This window comes from Podarcis cretensis (genome assembly GCF_951804945.1).
Source record: "Podarcis cretensis genome assembly, chromosome: 13".
Classification (NCBI taxonomy): Eukaryota; Metazoa; Chordata; class Lepidosauria; order Squamata; family Lacertidae; genus Podarcis; species Podarcis cretensis.
Window position 1 is genome coordinate 34,639,391 of NC_137182.1, and position 15,534 is coordinate 34,654,924.

General features: G+C 38.9%; 2 protein-coding genes across 2 annotated transcripts in view; both read right to left on the reverse strand.

Moving 5' to 3' along the window:
• Positions 1–15,534, reverse strand: part of LOC307201607 (vomeronasal type-2 receptor 26-like) — a gene marked incomplete at both ends in the record, with an annotated part of 43,870 nt that overhangs the window by 5,213 nt on the left and 23,123 nt on the right. The window lies entirely within an intron of this gene.
• LOC307200444 (vomeronasal type-2 receptor 26-like) lies at positions 801–12,415 on the reverse strand (the record flags this gene model as incomplete). The annotated part of the gene is made up of 8 exons (XM_079948989.1): positions 801–818; positions 924–1,215; positions 3,237–3,380; positions 4,482–4,486; positions 5,834–6,714; positions 7,114–7,240; positions 9,249–9,476; positions 11,579–12,415. The coding sequence occupies 8 exons, from the start codon at positions 12,413–12,415 to the stop codon at positions 801–803; spliced, it is 2,532 nt and encodes an 843-aa protein (XP_079805115.1).

Consider the following 15,534-nt stretch of genomic DNA (forward strand, 5'->3'; position numbering starts at 1 on the left):
TATATAAATATCCTATATTGTTAAAATGGGGAAAAAATAATATGAAAAGAATTATGAAAAAAATAAATAAAAGGTAACCACTACTACCATTGGAGGCAACATTAATTAACCAAAGCCCAAGGTAAGGAAAGTGGTCTTGAAGACTGAAGGCAGACGAGGATGGTGCTAGGCAGGTCACACTAGGGACAGTATTCCCCACATATGATTTCACCACTGAAAAATCACATTCTCATAGGGCTCCACACTTCCATCAGGTGGGGAACACATAAGAGTGTGAAGCCCACTAGATCCAATTTTGCAACACAACTGCCATATTGCCAGCAAACCTTTGAAATACCTCTGCTCCATATATTTATCTCTAAGGGAAGTATTGGAATGGAATGCCAGCTCATAATGCCAATACATTAAACATTTATTTCTTACGTCATTATGTGTATATATTGCCTCCAGCATTGGAAGCAGTATGCCTCTGGATACTAGTTGCTGTGGATCATGTTCATTCATTAACAGCTACATTACTCTTAAGAATCAGAGATAGATTCTGGCTGGATCTTTTGTTCTGACACATTAGCTACTTAAACATATAAGGGAAAGGTCAGCTCTAATCTATCATCTTACAATGTGAACAGGGTGGGGTGGTAAGTATTCTGGTCATTTTTTTCAAAAAAGTCACCAACATAATCATAGTCTAAATTCACAACAATTTTTCTTCCTCCCCATTGTGAATGTACAAGTGTCCTTGACTTAACATATGGCATTCAAATATATATTGAGCACATAAAATGCACCTATTTCTATTGTCAAACATGACGTGTAATCTGCAAGGATTGTGCATGTGTGCAGAAGTGTTACAGTTCTATGATAGCCTTTTACATATGATAGCCTTTTACATGTACACAAAAATATACCCATAAACATCTTACCTGGGGCATCTTGTAGATATCCAAGATATTTGCCACGTGAAGGGAGGTTTCAGAGTCCAATCCCCCAATTACAGCTATTAGGCTATTCTGGGTGTCACATACATAGTTAGGGAAAAATCTCTCCAATGTGGACATGAGTAACATGGTGGCATGATAGGTCCTCATTGCAGTAAAATGACTGTCATAGATGTCGAATCCCAAAGTGACATTGGGTAAGAGCTGAAGGTTTTCATTGATCTCCTTTATTGCAAATTCCAAGGCCAAGATATGCTGGTAATTTTTAGGTACTACTCTAAAACAAGAGTTACATTCTGTATAAGGATATCTCACATTGATCACTCATTCTATATCAGTGTACCAGTTATTCTACACTGAATAAAATTAGCACTCTGATCTAAAATATCTTCATCAGAAATATTAATTACAATATTTCTTACTGAGGAGTTGTCAGGCTGCTCTCTGTGATTCATGGCAGGTTGCCCAGGAATGTACAAAGACAAGGAAATGTTTCTTACCCTCCACCTTTTATTCAGTATTTACAGAGAGGGGCTATAGAACCCAGCTTCTTGGATAATGGCATTGTGCTGAGTGAATCTCTACACACAACAAACAAACAAACAAACAGACAAACACGTCTCTCCCACATCAAACTCATCGTCTCTCCTACGGGTGCTGCTAAGTGCCCTCTGTCTTTGAGCTCTTTGTCTCCTACTTTAAAGGTTCGCCAGATTCTGGGAGGGGGGGGATCTGGAATGCTTTCTAAAGACACCTGTGTCCATCAGCTGTCACACACACACCCGGTGCTTCCTCCTCCTCCTCCTCTTCTCCCATTATTTCCCCACTTTTGCCTCATCTGCCTCTGAGCTATCACCTCTCTCAAACCACTGTTGTGAATCTATACTGTCTTCCTATTCCTCCTTCCTGGAAGGGTCAGGATAGGGAGCCAGTCTACACCATTCCTTCTCCTCTGCCCAGTCCCTGACAGGGGCTTATAATGGCAGACCCTTTCTTCTTGTTACTCACTCCCATGCTCTTTAATGTGGTAGAGTGTGCTATGCATATACAGTTCTACCTGATTACATTCCCTTACTACTGACTTAAGAATAAAAATAACAGCACGTGCTGAATGAAGCAAGCTGCTACAATAAATGATTTTTTGAACAACTCTGTTAAAGAGGAGGCTACCTTCCTTTTATATGCTTTTCAGCAATTCCACCTATTTTACACATCTATAGGCATCTTCACTTAGTTAACAAGTCAGATTGCTCTATACACATGGCAAAACAAATTATTTCTCCACCATTCCTCCTCTGCCCAGTTCCTGACAGGAATACAACTATTGTGGGCCTAATTTATTATAATATGATGTACAAAAAAAAAATTGAAGATACAATACCATGACAGTATGTAGAATTTCACATTTTGATGAACATTGATAGTATCAGTTGCTTAAAATCATCAGTGTTGGAAATTAGGGAATTCTGGATAATGTCTTGATAATTTACCAATTTAGAGAAGGACTGTAATCTACTGGTATATGATTCAAAATAGCTTGGATTCCCTCACACATAAACACTGTTTCTAACTATATTTCTACTTATGTTCTAATCCTACAGTATGTACATTCATATGAATAACCTTCTTATTATATACTATTAACATTTACCATCCATTTCTGTGTGTGGCAATGGTCAGTTACAGATGCTTAAAGATTCTTATGATATAAATCAGACTAAAGAAACAAACTACTTGTGTGTGAAGCAATATCAGAATGGATGTGGACTTAGAATGAAGGTGAGAGAGAAAAATGTGAGCTCGAATACAGTAATTTTAGAGAAGTTTGCTGTGAAGTAGTAACTGATCATAGTTTTTGGGTGGGAGGCAGCTTAAATTGATTCTAGTACTGCCTCCCCCATCCATGATAAGAAGCAGATATTTTCTTCAAGCATAAACATTAAGGGCAATTGAGAGAGAAGAAATCCATGATCAGGATTTCCTTTGGTATTTAAGTAGTTAATAGGAGACAAAGTGAAAAGGACAGATTCAGATCACTGAAGGTCTGCACTGTGTTATGATCCAAGGGTTTCAATATGCACTCAGACATGAATCTCTCTGGGTGATTTTGGGCCACTCACAATCTCTCAGCCAAACACACAGGGTTGCTGTGATAATAAAAGGGGGAGGTAAAGAATCATATTGAGCTCCTTGGAGAAGTAAGTAAGTAACATTCATAGGACTGATCTCATCATACCATGACACTTCTTATTCTGCACAAATGAAGAAAATGGAAAAAATAAAAATAAAAAATCTTACATCAACTCTTCAGCTGATACTGGAGGTGGTATTTCAGTGAATGATATTGAGCTGGACATGATGAAACTTTGAGAGGCAATGACACCAATGATGAGGTCTCCTTTCTGATGGTATTTGTGCAGTGGACTGTGTGGATACTGGACCCTGCATTTAACGGGAGCCTTGCATGCCATATGAGGAAGCCGAATGAGCAGCAACACCACAAGGACCATCATTCTCAGCACATGTGCAAATACTCATTCTATATGCAGATTCTCTTGTTTCCATATATAACAATGCCACATGTTACCATTATTACAGTGGCCTGATAAACCCCAGAAATCTAAATCTCAGAGTACAATGTACATCCGTTCTTAATCACTAGACCTGTCTCTGAATGCTAGGTAATTTTATTTTACATTTGTTAGGCTGTGTTACTAGTGGAAACTACAGCTCCCCAAGGGTTTTTTGAAAGACAACAAAAATAATTATAGGTCATTAACTACAGGGTACGTTAATCACCAAAATTAAAGTTAGAGTCATTCTGGGGAATTTCAGGGAGGAGGGGGGATTTTTACGATATCAGAACAAAAGCTTTCATTTTTATACTTGACAGGGTATTGAAAGACGCTTGGGGTTTGAATGACCTGCTCAAGAGTAAAGGATACCAAAATTACTTGAATTAACATCTGATAATAAGATAGGCTGCTTTTGAATTTGAGGCTGACAATGTGAGTGCTTTGAACCCTTGCTTGACAGTTAAGCATTGCAACACCCCCCTCCTCAGTAGTAAATAGTAATATCACTGACATCCTCCCCAATTTGGTTCAATATATAAATTTATCCATCATTTAATAATGATGGCCCTCATGCTCAGAGTGTTAGCATGAGATGGTGAGCATGCTGTCTTATTGATCAGTAAAGCAGATGTCCAAATCTAGTTGCTCTGTATGTGCATGAACTGGATGCATTGTATATTCATGTACAAAGCGACAATAATCTAGTGTTAAGTGTGTACTCTCAAAGCATCCTTCTACTTCACTGGGCATGTGAACAGCCACATTATAGAGGGATTGAGAGAAAAATCTCCCTCAAAGCTAAGCGAACCTTGGGCTTGTGAACACAACATGTGCTCTCATGTCCTATTGCCCAATGTTCACCAAAGGGCAGCCCAAGGATACTACAGGCTGTGGAAGGTAACTCAAGAGTGCTCTTAACCCAATCATGCTTTAGGGTTTCTGCCAATTATTAAATTCCCTTACCTACCCACACTGAATGACAAGATCAAATAAGTATACATATGATCAGAAAATCAAAGCACCATCTGATTTGGAGTAGCCAAAAATGAGGAGTCTCAATGACCAATCAGGAGCTCAACAAATGTTCCTACTAAGCCCCTGCTCAGAATTCCTCACCTGCCATCAAACTCTGCCATGCAAAAAAAGAAAAGAAAGAAAAATAATTCCATACTGTAGAGCAGGGGTGGCCAATTCTCAAGAAACTGCAATCTACTTTCAGAATCAAAAGCTGCCAGTGATCTACCCCTGTTTTTTGGGGGGTCAGCTCAAAGTTGTTGAGCTTTTTTTTTAGGGAAGGGGGGAAAATCCTTTCTCAAGTTCAGCTTTTTTTTTGGGGGGGGGATAAAGTCACTCACAAAAAGATCACTATGGATGATAACAGCAGCACAGAGAAAGCTCCATCTTCCCTTCCAGAGATCAAACAATATAGGGCGGGGCAGGAGTCAGTTTTGATGGTGCTAAGGAAAGGGAGTCAGAGATCGACCATGATCTACCAAAAGCTCGTGGGGATCTACCAGTAGATCACGATCGACCTGTTGGACATCCCTGCTGTAGAGCAAGTGAGGGTGGGTGCAGCAAAAGAGGGAGGAGGAGGGGGAAAGCTAGCTTAAACAGCAGCCTGATCTCTCCCTGCCTATTGGGCACTGCTTCCCATGTGCTCGCAAATATCTCCTCCCCATGGGACACACCAACTAATGTCTTCTTCCAAGATAGAGAATTTGGGTGGCAAATCCCCTCTTCAAAAGAGCAGGAGTGGCATTGCTAAAGCTATCAAGATTTCTTATTTAATATAAAGACTCCTGAAATGCCTCACTCCTGGGATGTGAAAGCAGCATTAGTTAAGGTATAGCTCAGAACATTCAAGACCAATGGTTGAAAAGGCAAAACATATTTGTTTCTCTTAGAATAGATTCCACTAATGGTAGAGTTTGCTATTCTATAGCTGACAGTACCCTAAGATAATAAGTTCAATGGCTATGGTCTATAAGGAATTTACTAGTTGCATTTGTCTCAGCATCAGCAAAGACTATAAACCCATCTGATTCTTTTTAAAATGTTTTGGAATTTTAAGAAGAGTTGCTGTAACACAATTTGAAGGGAAGAGCTTGAGTATGCAAACATGATGTTTTTTATTTAACAGTGTTTCAAATTAATTGTCTATGATCTATGGTCTACATTGTTGGTGAAGATTTATATAAGACAGCTAATGGGAGAGGAAATCATAAAAACTGGCGAACACACATACAGCTCTGGATAGCAGAAAATAGCAAGGATACAGATATACTGTGCACATACACTTCAACATTTTCTTAGCATTACCTGCTCTCTGTTATTCAACTCTGGTCTCAACAAAATGATGTAACATTTGGGAGAAAAAATGCATCCAAGCAAGCCGGCACTGGAAGCTAAGATACAGAAGATCTCCACAGTTACCATATATTTTCCCTTTGTACTCAAGTAGGTTGGAACAAAGGAGAACCAAACACTGCAGAATACCATCATGCTGAAAGTGATGAACTTGGCTTCATTGAAACTGTTGGGCAACTTCCTGGCAAGGAAAGCCACAGTGAAACTGGCCATAGCCAGAAAACCCATGTATCCAAAAACACAGTAAAACATAGTTGCAGAACCCTCATTGCATTCTAGAACAATTTCTCCATAAGTTGAGTGCTTATCAACATCCGGGAATGGGGGAGAAAATGCCAACCACATAATACAAATGGTTGCTTGAATAAAGGAGCAGCAAATAACAATGGAGTTGGCTAGTCTTCTTCCCACCCATTTTCTTATTCTGGATCCTGGTTTTGTAGCAATGAAAGCCAGTACCACAGTGATGGTTTTTGCTAGCACACAAGAAACAGCCACTGTGAAGATTATGCCAAAAGCACTTTGTCGGAGGAGACATGTTACCTTTTGTGGATGACCAATGAATAGCAATGCACAAAGGAAGCAGAGTAGGAGGGAGATGAGGAGAGTGTAGCTGAGATCCTGGTTGTTGGCTTTGATGATAGGAGTGTTGTGGTACTTCACAAACAATGCAAGCACCAGAGCTGAAATTGAAGAAAAGGAAAGAGCAAAACCAGCTGAAAAAATCCCCATAGGTTCTTCAAAAGACAAGAAGCTTACATCCTTAGGAATACATAAATTCTTTCTCTTGTTTGGATAATTTTCATCTGTGCATTCATAGCAGTCACCCATGTCTGAAAGAGAGAAGATGTGATATTCTAATATATGCAATAAGTCTTACCCCAAGTCCACAGCTTGGACAGATGCAAGTTTATTATATGTTTATTATTTTCATTACATTTACAAAATATCAGGGCACCTTATAACAATTTTTAAAAACCTCAGAGCTGGAAGCAGATGAAATATTTAAGGGGGGGATAAACAACTGGAAAGGATAGTATTGGTTGAAATGTGGTGTAAAACCGGGGAGAAATGGTAACCCAAACATATATTGGTCATATTTTTTCCATCTAGCCCATTCTTTTATAAATATTCCACCATATTTGAAACATGAAAGATAAGAAACTGTGGTGTAGATATCCATAACTGGACCACATGCAAACTGTTTGATAACTGCATGCTAAATTTCTCACCATTTTGGTCTGCAATCTTCCCTTCTGGACATGGGATACAATCGTAGCAGCAAAATGGCTCCCCTTCCTTCACTTGCTTGCTAGAACCAGGATGGCAGCTCTCAGTACACAAAGATAGGGGTTGAACCTAATCAACATATGAAGGAATAGCAACCTTGAGAATAAGGTGAGGGGTGAAGGCCGCTCCCTGCAAGGGCCTTTCCACCTGGCCTAGGGGGCAGGGCCCAGACTCACCAGCCCTACTATGTATTCTGTAGTTAACCGCCTTTGTAATGTTTTATTTTGAAATCTTTGATATAATATTTTAGTTTTCTGTAATGTTGCTTTGACTGCATACTCTATATTTGATTTTCTTCAGATTGTTTTATTTTTGTTTTATTGATTTAATATGCTGTAAACCGTTTTGAGATTTTTCTTAGAAATATAAAGCGGTATAGAAATTAAATTAAATAAATAAATAAAGGGCATGGGTTCCTTCAGATTCTGACCTTTGTGGAGCAGATGTTAATGAGACTACACAAGACCCACTAATTCATGACTTCATCCTATACCTGGGGTTCTATTTGTGTGTTTTAAAGAGAATGCTTACACCTGATCCATACTTTATGTTTATATGTGCATTGACCAATTAGTTTATTTTTATATAGCAAATATCTTTTTTAAAAAAAGGAAAAGAAAGCAAATTACTCTTTACATCAAGGATCTCAAACTGCTGATAGCTCAATCCTTGTGGATGTGTCTCCTGTCCTTTGGTTTTACAGACAAAAGAGATTTATGATGCTCATTCTAATTTTAGATTTACCACCCATCATTTCAGCACCTGCCAGACTAAAGATGTTGTATATCTAATAAGATGCCTGTGCAATCTACTCTATATTGAATCAACCACATGACTGAGCGGTGTTCAAATAGGAAAGCAGCGTTCCCACATTAGAAATCAGGTTATGGATGCACCACAGGTAGAGCTTTTTGTGATACACCAGCAGAGAGACACAAGACCTTCTTTACATGGTTCTCTGGGTAATTCAGAGACAACTCGGAATGAGGAGAAATCACGTTAGATTGCTACATCAACAAGATGTATCCTGGGGGTTTGAATATGAAATTAGACTTCAATTGTTTTATTTAATTGTTCTGATTATATGGCTACTGCTATCATTCACCTTGCCAACAAAGGTCCGTATAGTAAAAGCTATGGTTTTCCCAGTAGTGATGCATGGAAGTGAGAGCTGGACCGTAAAGAAGGCTGATCGCCGAAGAATTGATGCTTTTGAATTATGGAGCTGGAGGAGACTCTTGAGAGTCCCATGGACTGCAAGAAGATCAACCCTGGCGTGCTCTGGTCCATGGGGTCACGAAGAGTTGGACACGACTAAACGACTAAGCAACAAATCATTCACTGCATTAAATGTTGGATTCTGTATCTTTAAATTTTCTGAATTGTACTCTCAGGATGGCCTATATAATGCCTCGGCCCTCAGTATCAGCTTTCTACACTTAGTGAGTGCTAATCTTATGCTACTTGAGGTACCTGTTAGGACCAGTCATATGGTATGTATTCATTATTCATGATTGGTTATGTTTACAGGATTGTCATACTTATATTTATATTGTATGCAAATATACTGGATTTTATTTTACATCATTGCCAGCTGATGAAGAATTACTATCAAAACAGTTTGCCGCCTGGAAAAACTGTACTACATTTTTGGATCATCCATTATCGCACAGGTACAGGATTGTGACTGTTGAAAGGTTTATTTGCCTCTTTCAATACTGGTGGACTATATTGTCTAATTTTGTTCGTGTTACAGTGATAGACTTTTATTTTCTCTTATTCTATTATGTATTCTCTGTTTAAGAATTGCTATGCTTGGAGCTTCTATTATCACATAATTAGAGGATTGGGGCTATTGAAAGGCTTGTTTGCCTCTGTTATATTGATTGATTACTTTCTCTAATTTTGTTCATACAATATTCATTTTATTATTTGTATCTCCATCATATATTCTCTGTTTAAGAATTGTGAAACAATACAGGATATATATATATATATATATATATATATATATATATTGTTAGAACATTATTAGCCATGTGTTGCCTGTTATTGCTTAAAGATAGCTCAATTCTACCTTGTTAAACCAGCTGTGCCATGTGATGGCATCCTCATTGATTGTGAAGGCATGGCCTGGAGAAGCTTGAGGATCAATCCTCCCAACTTTTACTCTCTGAAAAGATTGGTTTGGGAAAACAATCCAATTGATAATATCAAATCCAGCTATTAACTCTCCTTTCTGATCAAAAGAAACCTCATCTCCAGCACTGTTGTTAAATGAGACACTTCTAAGAAAATGATGGAGCTAGATTAGGGAGGGAAAGGAAAAAGTTTATAAAATGCTCTAGTTGTTTTTCAGACTAAGGACAATTATTTTGCTATTTTAATATGGAATGGGAAAGAGGATTTTAAAACCCCACACATATTCCTTACTTAGGCTGTGTTGCTCTATGCACACATATTTTAAGAAACAAATTTGATTGAAATCTATGGTATTCCATGAGCTCTGTTCTCTGTAAGCATTCTTTCGCAACTTTCTGAATCTTGCTTCCCAAGCACTGAGCATAGGACTGGCAATTCTGTATCATCCTTGTGTGTGTGTGGGAGAGGGACACATTTGTCCCATGCTGCTCACTCTAGAAGAGGAGAGATATCTTCCCCAGCAGGGAGGAGTGTGATACATGGTTGTGTCGATTTGGCCCTATGGTGGGGGAAGTAGAGATCAGGCTACTTAAGCAACTCCCCCATCTTCTTCGTAACAGATAGGGAGAGTGCAGTATCATATTGACCCAAACAAGGACAAAGCCAAAGCATTTATGTCCATCTCCATCAGCAGCAGCCTCCTTCAGGCCACCTTTTTCATAGTGAGTCACATATGGGGATTCCAAGAAGAGGAGGAGCTTCAGTTGATAACTACCTGAGTACCCACCACCTACAATCCACACTCTTTACCTACTTGTCTGCAATACTGTCCTGTAGTAATTGCCTTCCTACCCCATAACCTATTGATCTCTGGTGCCACAAGTTCTCCTGCAGACTTTCTTTTGAGAGTATGTCAGCCTTCCCAACCTCCACCTTTAAGGCACTCCCTTAGTTTTCACTGCAGTTCTTGTTTTCACTTCCCACCTCACCCCTTTCCCCTTGTTTTTGTTGATTTCTTTGCAAGGATTATCTCTCATAGGAGTTCATTTGCATATGCACATGCATTCTCCTTGGTATTCTCCTCTGGCTTCTCAATTGGGCCTGCTGCATGAACAATATTCAGTTAGACAGTTCTTTGTCCTGTGTGCCAATTTTACTGTCGCTTTGGCTTCTGTATTTGATTTATGTTTCTTTATAGGCTATCACCCATAAGCTGCCAAAAAGGGGTTTCTGTGGTCAAGAGAGCCCCCAAGTGGTTCCAGCCAGATCCCACCACCATCTTTGTGTTACTGGCCAATGTAGGGGCTCTGGAAAAAGCCCGTTCCACTCATTCTGATGATGGGACCAAGCCCAATGGATAACCCAGAGGTCCACACGTAAAGCATCAAAATCTAATTTATACTGTGAACTGTTTGCTAGGGTGTCTGTTCTTGAGGGTTAGCTGTGACATCTGTATCCATCCCCTCAGCTATGGCTATGGAGACACCAGTAACTGTTTCTTTACTTTCCACACCTGCACCAGTTTCTGCAATACCCCACAGTGGTTCAGCACCCTTAGATGGGTTTGCAGTAGTTCCAGTGCCTGCCTGCAGTGAACTTAGCTGTCTATACACCCCCTTCCCCGTCCAGTGGAGACTTCACTTGTAACTATTGCAAGTAAGTATTCTACTGAACTCACAACTAACTTGCTTTCAGTTTGGCTATGTCACTAGTTACTCCTGCCTCTTTGTCTTCTGTTACAGCACTGCCAGTGCCTAGTATGACTGCCAGGATGACACAGGTGCTCCCTCCTCTTCCTCCACAATATAACTGCATGGGTGGCTTCTGGTGCTCATGAAGAATCAGCTCCCATGGCCATCAGTGGTGGTCACCCTTTGACAGAGGCCACAGGTAGACATGACAGCACCAGCCTGGACATTGCCCCTTCCACCAGGGATTCTTCTCTGCCCCTGGGGGACCTCTTAATATGGGCAATGAAAGAAAATATTTGGAGGATGGGTATATTGATGGTTTTCAAGCACTTGTCCCAATTGGTTGAGAGCATTCAACATTTACCTATGAATATTCACCCCATGGTCTTTCCATGATTAAATAACAGAACAAAATCCACATTACATTCAGGGATTTTACAGGTAGTGTGTGGTTGCACTATGATTTGTGACCCTACCCTGCATTGGGATGTCAAGCATCAAGGCCATGGCTCCATGGTGTGCTATTTCACTCAAAATATTCTGCTGTGTCACAGAACAAAATAAAGTCCATTACCTGCCATGATGGTTCTTTCTGAAGCTTCAGTCCACCTCCCTCCACCATTGCTCTGTGTCTCATTCTAGATTTAGATATTTTACACAAAGCATGGGCCACGGTATAAACAGCATTGTAGATGCTATAGCTGTGGCCAGTCATACTCATTTCAAAGAAAGTTCCTGGAAGGCTTTCCAGCTTTTCTTCACCAGTACAAATATTGCCCTGGGCCTGTTCCTGAAATTGCATTGGAAAAACACAGGCAAAGGCATTCTGCCAAAATTCTGTGATAAAACCATCCCCGGCTGCACTGGAAGGCTTTCTGCTCTCAAGAAATCTGTGAAAATTTTCTAGATTATTTGAATGAATTGTTATGGTTAATGCACCTTGGAATATTTTCATATCCCAAGTCCTTTGAAAAACAAATGAAGTAACCATCAGCTGGGCTGTTGCTATCCACACTTTGCCTTTTAGTGTCGTCGTTATGAGTTCTTGTTCCGTTAGATATGGCAACCATCTAAAAAATGTGAAGGAATAAGATTCCCCATTAACCACCAATACATTGGCTGTACTGCCTAGCAATTTATCATGTATTTTTGCCCCCTCTTCCAACACATTTTTAACATCTGTGACAAAGGTTAATGTGGGAATTCTTTCTATGAAGGCAAAGCAAACACCATTCTGGGAAAACACTGGAAAAACAGTTTCCACAAATCTTTCTCCATTGCTATTGTCCATTACAATAACCCCAATCCATGTCCACCCGAAATGCAGAAGCAAAGAGAGAATTCCCTTATACTGAAGATTTTCCTTAGGGACCATCTGGTGGAAGGGAAGACCTGGGGTTTTATCATTCATCACTGGAGCAGGGCTATAAATAAGCTAAAGAGAGATTTGGAACAAAACGAGAATTAATATTTCTATAGTTTTAAGGTTTATTTTATTTATTTTTAAAAAATAAATAAATCTACAGCCTTAGATCTTTGATTGATTGGATAATGGTTTGCCTGCATGCATCTGCTGTGTGAGATACCTGAAATTGAGATTGTTTGGCTGATAATTCCTATTCATTAACTCTTACATTGCTTAAGATGTCAGACCTATAGATTTGACAAGGATACATGGCTGTGTATGCACAAAATAAAGTGTTAATTTTAATCCAATATAGAGTTTTCTTGCATACACCTTTTAGAATATATATATATATATATATATATATATATATATATATATATATATTGCAAGGTAGGGTTGCATGGCATTTGAATTCCATTCCTTCCTGGATGTGACAGCTTATCTATGCCATTTTGATTTCAGTTTTAGAACTGAAGCAAATTTTGGCATGCCAACTGTTACCCTTCACTAGGAGATAAAAAGGAGAAATGAAACTGTGTTGATTCTCATGGACTTCTCATTATCTTATGTTAAGATTAAATACATGTTCACAAAAAGGACAGAAGCACAGTTTGTACTGGTAGCCATTAGAGGTTTTTTAAAAATATCATTTTGCAATTGTTAACATATTAATTACAGCTCCGACTGTGTAAATCCTAACAATGGTCCCCATACTGACCATGCATGGTGGCTCTTAAGGGTGGATAAACTTTATACTTACAATGAGCAGAAAAAAAAATAATACAATTCATGCCAGATGATTGTCCCAAAACACCAGGACCAATCTAGAAGGACAAAGGATATGTTCCCTTCCTAAACCACATATTCACAGAACTTAATACACACATACGTATATCCCACCTGTGGAATCTTGTAGATATCCAAAACATTTGCCACATGAATGGAGGTTTGTGAATCCAGTCCCCCAATGACAGCTATTAAATTCTTCTGGGTGTCATATGTGTAGTTAGGGACAAATTTTTCCAGGGTGGACATCAGAATCATTGTGGCATGACAGGTCCTCTTTGCATTAAAATAACTGTCATAGATTTGGAAGCCCAAAGTGAGATTTGGTAGGATATGTGAGTTTTCATTTATCTCCTTTACAGCAAAAGTCAAAGCCAGGATTTGCTGGTAATTTTTTGGTACTACACTGAAATTAGAGTTACACTCAGTATCAGAAGTTGATTCTATCCTGAATAAAAGTATTGCCATATACATATTTTTTTTTATTGGGTTGGGGAACTTATTCTAAAAGAAATGTCTGCTAAAAGATTCAACAACTAACAAAGTCAGTGTATATCGTGAAAACATGAAATTGTGGCTACTTCTTTGGTAATGTACTTGCCAAAGCTGATCTATGTGCTTCAAACTCATTAGAAAATGTCATTCTATGCATCCTCAGCAATAAATATTCTTTCCAAGTACATTCTAATCATATGTTACTTGTACTTATAACTTACCCCTCAGTTTCTTAAGAAGGCATTTTCAATGTGATAGTATTCAACAAAATTATGACATCAAAGAAAGCAAACAGATACAGGGCCATTAAAAATAAGCAAGCAATTATTTTCCTGTGCTTCAAACAGTATGAGAAGGAAAGCCAGGTGAAAATAAAGTTATAAGATAACCGAGAAGGGTGTGTAACTACTTGGCATGATTTGGGCACTGGTAAAGGGGACAGCGGAAAATATTAGGGCTACAATCCTACCTCCAGTTGACTGGGAATAACTCTATTCAATTCAAGAAAACTAACCTTTGAGTAGACATGTATACAGTTGTGTTACAAATAAAATATAAGACGTTTCAACATTGGCCATGATAAAATAGAGATTCTTCCGTTAAAGATTCAGGTCAAATGATACGTAACCATGGAATCTACAAATCACTGCAGAACAACACTGTGCTAGGCAGCTTCAGGAAATTTTGTGTCCCTGATGTGTATGTGTACGTTTACATGAAAGGACAATAACATTTCAGGGAGGCAATTCAGATTTAGAAAATAGATTCTGGAGACCCATAACTTAAAACAATTGTCCAAATTTGGCTACTTTGAAATATTCCGCTGTAACACCTTTGGAAAGATGGGCAGCACTTAATGATTTTATTTATTTATTTATTCATTCATTCATTCATTCATTCATTTATGAACAGGGTGCCGCTGAAATTTGACAGTCCAAAGTCTGCCACTGCATCCATGCAAACAAAAATTAAAGTACTGAACTCCTTACGCAAACTCCTCAGGCAGTGCTTGAGGGGGCTCTTCAGTGAATGCTATTGAATTGGAGACGATGAAGCTCTGAGAAGCAATGCCACCAATGATGAGGTCTCCTTTCTGATGATACTTGTGAAGTGGTTGATGTGGGTACTGGAGCCTGCATTTAGCCATGTGAGCTTTGCAAGTCATGTGAGGAAGCAGAACCAGCAGCCAGACCAATAATGCCAGCATCCTGACTACAAGTACAAATTTACAAGTCTTTCGTGAATGTCTCCATGATAGCCCTGTTCCAGGTCTGAAATCTACAAACCTAATTACAAAGAATCAGTGGTCATATACACACCAGCTCCTACGCCTAGCCCTGTCTCTGAAAACTAAGAGGTATATTTATAGTAGCTCTCAGGTATTGTGTTATTAATTGTAATAGTGGAAGCTGCAATTACATCCCTATGAATTTTTTGACAAGCAGCAAAATTAATTACAGTCCTCAATATAATCAAAGGGGAAGGTAATAACCAAGTAAAATTGAAGATTCCATGTGGAATTCCTAAACAAAGATAGTTGGACAGCTTAAAAAAAAAAATGTGTCACATCCAAACAGTCACATGGACATTTTTGCCTCAAAACTTGCCCTGTATACATAGACATCTCTTTTTCCTAGGAAAAAAATACCCCCCCAAATGCATAGTTGAAAGCAGAAGCGTGCCACCCTCAATGATCCTTGGAGGAAAATGGCACTTGCTCAAATGGGTAGATTTTTTTCTCTCTCCACCCCAGTCTATCATGAAGATCCATTGTAATGCCATTCATACAATTTAAGAAAAATTTCTGAAACACAATTTGAAGGGGAAATTGTGTGCATACA